This window comes from Nannospalax galili, unplaced genomic scaffold (genome assembly GCF_000622305.1).
Source record: "Nannospalax galili isolate Female #2095 unplaced genomic scaffold, S.galili_v1.0 scaffold936, whole genome shotgun sequence".
Lineage (NCBI taxonomy): Eukaryota > Metazoa > Chordata > Mammalia > Rodentia > Spalacidae > Nannospalax > Nannospalax galili.
The window spans coordinates 197,560-205,641 of NW_008337142.1; the positions used below are offsets into that span (position 1 = coordinate 197,560).

Consider the following 8,082-nt stretch of genomic DNA (forward strand, 5'->3'; position numbering starts at 1 on the left):
GGAGTCATCTCCCATCCACCTTATCAGAGTTGCTATGGAGAAGTCATTAATTTCAAACACTGATCACTAATATTTTTTCACAACTTTGGTTGTGAAATTTCAGATTTTTTTGATAATTAAAAAATTTTTAAGTTTCTTGAGAATTTCACTTATCAGTATTGTATTTACCTCATTTTCACTCTCCTTTTCCTCCCTCCAACTTCTCCTCCATATAGTCCCCTCAAAACTCTTGTCTTTCTCTTTGATTTTTCTCATTTTATATGCACAACCCTAGGCCCTAGAAGAGAACCTACTATATCCATTTCTCAAACCAAAGGTTTGCTTGCTATATTTGAAATTTTTATCCTTTACTCACAGATAAGTGTACCTGTCACTACTCAGTAAAGAACCTTATTTACAATAGATGGAGACTATTTCATAGATCCTCAACTGATTGAAATGCAGAGAATAAGCAACTGTATGGCGTCTAGATTCAAATCTGATATCTGCACTGCAGTCAGATTTTTAAAGATCTTTTTTTCAATTTCATGATATTCCGTGAAGTAATTGGTAAATCAAGATGCTTAGTTGATTGTTATTGACAACTGGAGACAAAAAGCTGGGGTCTTTCCACAGAAGATAGTGAAATACTTCTTCTCAGGGCTCATTACCAAAAAAGATGATATGAAAATGGTAATGCTATAGTATTCCCTGGTGGAAAATAATTGTTTCTTGTCTCCTTCCTCATGTTAGAAGCACTGTGGCAATGAAAGGAAGAGGAAATATTACTGAGATCACCGAATTCATCCTCCTGGGATTCTCAGATTTCCCCAGAATCACAGCACTGCTCTTCATCATATTCCTGCTCATCTACATCACAACTCTGACCTGGAACCTGTGCCTCATTGTTTTAATAAGGATGGATTCCCACCTCCACACCCCCATGTACTTCTTCCTCAGTAATCTGTCCTTCATAGATCTCTGCTATGTCACCTCCACAGTCCCTAAAATTCTCTTTAGTTTCTTCCAGGAAAAGCAAACTATAAGCTTTGTGGGCTGTGCAGTTCAATATTTCTTCTTTTCAATGCTGGCGGGAAGTGAATCTTGCCTCATGACAGCCATGGCCTATGACAGGTATGCTGCCATTTGTAACCCTTTGCTCTATTCATCCATCATGTCACCCACCCTCTGTGTTCAGATGGTGCTGGGATCCTATATGGGAGGACTCACATGTTCTTTATCTCAGATTTGTGCTTTGCTGCAGCTCCACTTCTGTGGACCTAATGTCATCAGGCACTTCTTCTGTGATATAACCCAGCTCATACATCTATCCTGCACAGACAGTTTCTTTGCAGAAGTCCTGCTTGCAGTATTAACCACAATCTTTGGGATAATGAATGCCTTAGTTATTGTGATATCCTATGTGTATATCATCTTTTCTGTCATGAAGATCACATCCACTAAAGGCAGGCTCAAGGCATTCAACACCTGTGCTTCTCACTTGACAGCTGTTTCTCTCTTCTATATTTCTGGTGTCTTTGTTTATTTGCATTCCACATCTGGGGGTTCCTCTAGCTTTGACAGATTCGCTTCCATATTCTATATTGTAGTGATTCCCATGTTGAACCCCTTGATTTACAGTCTAAGGAACAAGGAAATCAAAGATGCCTTGAAAAGGCTGCAGAGAATTAGAGGCACCTGTCAAAGTCTCAGATTCTGAGACTTTTGACATTTGTGTCCTATCAAAAATAACATCATTTACAAAAAAGCACACTTCTTTTGAAATCTATGAAATTTCTGAGACTTCGAAAAAGAAATAATTATTTAAAATAGTCAATACTCCAAGATGAATCAATATCCAACAACACTTCTAGAACCACATTCTTTTTACCCCATGGATTATATGGCTCTTTGAAGATGACAAAATCTACTAAGAGTTTATAGTAGGGTATTGCTATAATAACATATAGATCCAGCTTTTGATTAGTTAGATGCACTCAGGAAGTGATCATCAGAAGTTGCTGATAATATTTGAGAGTAGCATTTTTATGCTGTGTTGGATGTGTGAAGTCTCTGTGAATGTCTATATTTCAAGAACTGCCTACATGGGCTGCTGTTTAGAACTTTTATACATAGATATTAATTGGTGTTGTCCTTAAAGAACAGGTTTAAAGAAGAAAGCTCAGTGTAGTAATTACTTTTTGTTGCTGTGCTAAAATACAATGTACAAGGTAACTTATAGAAGGAAGGGTTTCTTTGGCTTCTGGTTCCAGAGGGATGAGTTCATGACCTCGACACATGTCAATAGGAGACATCTGGTACAACCAGCTTAAGGCTCACATTCACAAGCCAACCCAGGAATCAAGGAGAGACAAACTGGAAATGAGGCAAAGTTAAATGACACGCCCAGCTATGTGCTTCCTTCACCACGGCCACATGTCCTAATTGTCCCAAAATGGCACCACCAATTGGCAACCAAGCATTAAATACTTGGAGCCTGTTCCTGGCTCCACATTCTGTTATCATTCTAGCCTTGAGTACAGGCCCACCTTTGCTCTCAGTACCCTACATCTGTGGATTCTTATTCTGGATCTGCCCATTGCTTCCTGATCCCTGCCCTCAGACCTGCTTAATTTTTCAGACTAGTTTTTTAGGACCTTAACAGGCTTTCCCCGCTCCCAACGTGGCTTGGATTCCTGAGACCAGCTTTCTTCCCTGGTAAGTCTGATGCCACCCAGTGTGCCTTGGCTTTCCTACAGCCTGAGCAACTCCATCTCCCCTACCCCACATCCTGTCCTCCTTTTAGCCTTGGGCTCTGTCCTGGTTTGTTTCTTTATTGCTGTGACAAAATACTCTGACCAGTACCAACTTGGGGAGGAAAGGGTTTACTCAGCTTACATCTCCCAGGTTGCAGTTCATCAGGGAGCCCAAGGTAGGAACTCAGGGCAGGAACCTGGAGGCAGGAGCTGGAACACAGGCCATGGAGGAATGCTGCTTACTGGCTTGCTCCCCTGGCCCCTGCTCAGCCTGCTTTCTTATGCAACACAGGCCCACCTACCCAGGGGTGGCAACACCCACAGTGGGCTGGGCCCTCCCACATCACTCATCAAGAAGATGCCCTCAGACATGGCCACAGTCCAGTCCAATAGAGACAATTCCCCAATTGAGGCTCCCTCAACCCAGCTGTGTCAAGTTGACACTAAAGCTATCCAGCACAGGCACAGTACCCCAGATCTCTGGTCTACCCTCTTAGGTCCATAAGGTGGTGAGCTCTCCAAATCATGCCATGACCATCCCCTTGCAATAGAACCATCTGTAGCATCCTCCAGCTTCTGCCCCACTATTGAATTTCTAAGCTTCTCTGCTCTTTAGTGGTGGCCCAGAACTTTCCAGACTGCCTGAAAGTGTCTGAATCTGCTTGGTGGTGAGCATCCCAAATCCTGCCATGCACACCCCCTACATTGGGACCACGTGTGTCCCTACCTAATTCTGCAGGAATAGGCTTCCCTGCCTTTTAGTAAGTGCCCAGAAATTTGCAGATTGCCTGACATCACCTGATTCCAGCCTCTGCCTAGCAAGCTTCCAAATTATGCTGTGCCTCCTTTCTAGAGGCACTCAGACCTTAGGAGGAATTCTGAGAGCATCTTGCACTTGGGCCTTTGAGCATACTCCCGAGTAGCTGGACTAGAGTCATCTGTTCCCTCTAATATAAAGTCAAAAGAGTGAAACTTAAGCCTAGACGAGGAAGCTTTTCATACTCAATAAGTAAATGACCAAGGTACATCAAGTATAAAAACAAAAACAGATGTAGACTCAACAAAGGCGGACTTGAGTCTCACACCAGAATCACAAATAAGAAAGTGCATGTACCAGAATCACAGCCCCCCACAAAGAAAATCGAAAATAATTTGTCTGCACAAAACAATAGTCCTATGGAAGAGTACTACAATGAGAATGCCCTAGAAATAAACCAGGACACAGAATTTGAAAGAACAATCATAAACATAATCAAAGACTTCAGTGAATTTAAAGAACACACAAGCAACTCGAAGAACTTAAAGAAGAGAGGGATAAGCTTCAGAATGAATTAACAAAAGTGTTCAAAATATTGAAGAAAACTCGGGCTGAAATGAAGGAGTGAAAAACCGAATAAGCCAGTTAGAAAAGAAAGGAGGAAATCTCACCAATAGAACAAATAAAATGGAAAATAGAATATCAAGATTTTGGACAATACAGATGAATAATTGGACTGTTCAAGTAAAGATGATGAAAAATTTAAAAAAACCCACAGTAATTGAATATAAGAATGTGTGGGACACCGTAAAAAGACCAAATTTACATACGTAGGCATAGGAGAAGGGGAAGAATCTCAGTATTGACAAGATCTTTAACAGGATTGACGAAGAGAATTTCCCCAAATTAAGGAAAGACATCCCCATATAAATAAATACAAGAAGCACAAAGAACATCAAATAGACAGGAACAGAGAAGAAACGCCCCATGGCATATCATAGAAAAACACTAAATATACAGAACAAAGAGAGAATTCTGAAAGCTGAAAAAGAAAAATGAGAAGTCACACATAAAGATAAACCCATCTAAATTACAGATGACTTTTCAATGCAAACTATGAAGGCCAGAAGAGCCTACACCAACGTATTCCCAGTTCTCAATGACCATAGAGGCCAACCTAGAATACTTTATCCAGCAAAAATGTCTTATAGTTGAAGTGGAAAGAAAAATCTTCCACAACATGAATAGGCTGAGCGAATACATGTCCATGAAAACAGCCCTTCAAAGTATACTTGAAGAAATACAAAAATGGTGAAAGAAAAATAAAACTATATACAAAGGACAAAAGAAAGAAACTAAATGAAGATATAACTCTGAACATGCAAAATTAGACCAAGAATACCAACAAATTAAAAGAATGAGGACCAACACATATCTTTCAATAATAACTTTAAATATCAATGGACTGAACTCCCCAGTCAAAAGACACAGGCTAGCTGAATGGATTAAGAAGCAAAACTCCATCATTTTGTAGTCTGCATGAAACCCATCTCACCTTCAAGGACAGGCATTCAAGGTGAAAGGATGGAAAAAGTATTTCAAGCAAATGACACTCTGAAACAAGCAGAGGTTGCAATTCTAATAGCCAACAAAATAGACTTCAAAGTAAAACTAATCAGAAAAGATGAAAAGTGTCATTTTCCTCTGATTAAAGGAACAATTAACCACGAAGATATTATAATCATGAACATATATCCACCAAACTCTCTAGAACCCAAATTTATATAAAAAAAAACTACAGGACTTTAAGCACATATTAGCCCCAACTCAGTAATAGTAGGGGATTTCAATACCCCACTGTCTCCATTAGACAAGTTAACAGGACAAAGAATAAAATACACTTTGTATTCAGCATACCATGGAATGTTCTCAAAAATTGACCACATACTGGGGCACAAAACAAACCTCAACAAATACAAGAAAATTTAAATAATTCCATGCATGCTATCCGACCACAATGCAATAAAGTTTAAATTGAACACAGGAAGGAGCCCTAGTAACTACACAAACTCATGGAGATTAAACAACATGCTCCTGAATGATGAGCAGGTCAAAGGAGAAATTAAGAAAGAAATAAAAGTGTTCCTGGAATTAAATGAAAGGGACAGTACAGCACAACAAAACTTCCGGGACACTTTAAAAGCAGTCTAAGAGAAAAGTTATAGCTCTAAGTGCCTACATTAAAAAATCAGAAAAAGCACAAATAAATCACTTAACATCCCAACTCAAGACTCTGGAAATGCAAGAAAAATGAAACCCAAACCCAGCAGACAGGAAGAAATAACAAAATTAGTGGAGAAATTAATGAAAATGAAACAAAACTGTACACAGAATCAATGAATCTAAGAGCTGTTTCTTTGAAAAACTAAGCAAGATAGATAAACCTAAGCTCAGTTATCTAAAAGAAAGAGCAAATTTAAGTCAACAAAATCAGTGATTAAAGAGAACGCATCACAACAGACATCCTAAAGATACAGAATATTATAAGGGAATACTTTAAAACTTATACTCTATTAAATTCGAAAACTTAAAAGAAATGGATGGCTATCTAAAATCATGGAAACCACCAAAGCTTAACCAAGAAGAGGGGTAATTACTATACCAGACTTCAAATTGTATTACAGAGCTATAGAAATAAAAATAGCATAATACTGGCACAAAAATAGACCTGTAGAATAGTGGAACATAACTGAAGACCCAAACATGGGTACATGCAATTTGATTCACCTGATATTTGACAAAGGGATGAAGAGCACTAACTGGAGGAAAGACAGCATGTTCAGCAAATGGTGTTGATAAAACTGGATCTCCCCCTATAGAAGAATGAAACTAGATGCTTATCTTTCACCTTGCACAAAAGTCAACTCCAAATAGATCAAATACTCATGTGAAACCTGCTCATTGACTGCTGATGGGATTGCAAACTCATGCGACAGCTATGGAAAGCAGTTTGGAAAACTCTTAAGAATCAAAAAATGGATCCATGATCTGTCCTGCTTATACCACTCCTTGTCATATACCCAAAGGACTCATCTTGCATATCCATGTTTGTTGCTGCTGTTTTCACAATAGTCAAGAGATTCAAATAACATAAGTGCCTCAACTGATGAGTGGATAAAAAAAATGTGGTACATTTATACAATGGAATTTTACTCAGTGTTAAAGAAAGACAAAATCATGAAATTTGTATGTATATGGATGGAACTCTAACCTATTATAGAAATGAAATAATGCAGACTCAGAAAAACGATGTATGTTCTCCCTCATATGTGGATCCTAGCACCAAACCCTGATATAACTGGGAACCAGGATGATGGAAAGGAACCAGGAAGTTAAAGGGAAAGAAAGAACTTGCGAGAAAACAACAGTAGGAAATAGGTGTTACTAAGGGAGAAATAGATAAAATGGGGCTACTTAAATGGGAGGCGGAGGGAGGGTTATATAAGCAACTTTGCCGATAGAGGGAAAGAAGGCGTTCAAGAGAGGTGGGACCATAGGAGACTGGTATTATCAAGGGTGAAATGGGGAAAATGGGGACATTTTAAATGGGGAAGCCATTGTGGAAGTGTTAGGGAGAGAGGGAGGGGAAATAAATAACACCTAGGTAGTGTAAAAAACCAGAGGGAATCATATTAGTCCAACAACCTAATGACAAGTTACACATACATTATCTCTCCATGAGTTCATATGTATAGCTAAATGCTACATAACAAGAAACAGTGCCAGACAGGAGAAACCTTCCTTTGAGTTGTTGGCCAGGGTGGTCCAAAAGACTCCCAAAATTACTCAGGCTTTTTCCAAGGCCCTTGATGGCCTCCCAGAACTTGAAAGTAAGACCCTACTGCAGAAGTCAGAGCATACTTCAGACACAGAATTTGGAGCAATAGAGTTGGAACTGCTAAGAAACCACTTCCCTTGAAGGCTAGCTCTTATAACTTTGGAGAACACTATGCAAAGTGCTATGGGAGAACATCAATTGATGGTCCAACACCAGCTTCAAGACATCAATGATTGCACAGCATATGGAGGCCAAAGATCTTAGAGAAAACCCCAAGACTGTCACATTGCTAGACTAATATAATTTCTTACTATGGGAAAACATATATCCTTATATTTACAGATATATATCCAAGTCACCACTCATCAGATAGGTTTCTTTTGCACCAGAATATTACAGAGTACCACAACTGCTCACACACAGACATTGCATTGAATTTCCCAAGTCTAAGTGGCACCTCTAAAATACAACCTCTACACCAAAGGCTCACAGAGCCTAGAACAAGGGGTAAAGAGATATTCATCACTTATGAATATCTCAGTTTTCATTACTGAAGCCCCACATGCAACAGAGGCATAAGAATGCAAAAGGCCACAAATGAACAAAGCATAAAGATTAAATGTCTGCAGAATTCTGGACCTTGGATAGGGCTCCTATATTAAACTTCACCCACCCAGGGCACAGGGACCATTGGCGAAGAGGGAGCAGAAAGATTGTAAGAGCCAGGGAGGAGGTGCATGACCATATGTCAA

At 39.3% G+C, this 8,082-nt stretch overlaps 1 protein-coding gene across 1 annotated transcript; it reads left to right on the forward strand.

The window, feature by feature from the left end:
* Nucleotides 1-745: 745 nt before the first annotated feature.
* LOC103733374 (olfactory receptor 5AN1-like) lies at nt 746-1,699 on the forward strand. Its single transcript, XM_008832191.1, has one exon. It carries the CDS (start codon nt 746-748, stop codon nt 1,697-1,699), a length of 954 nt encoding a protein of 317 aa, XP_008830413.1.
* The last annotated feature ends 6,383 nt before the right edge of the window (nt 1,700-8,082 follow it).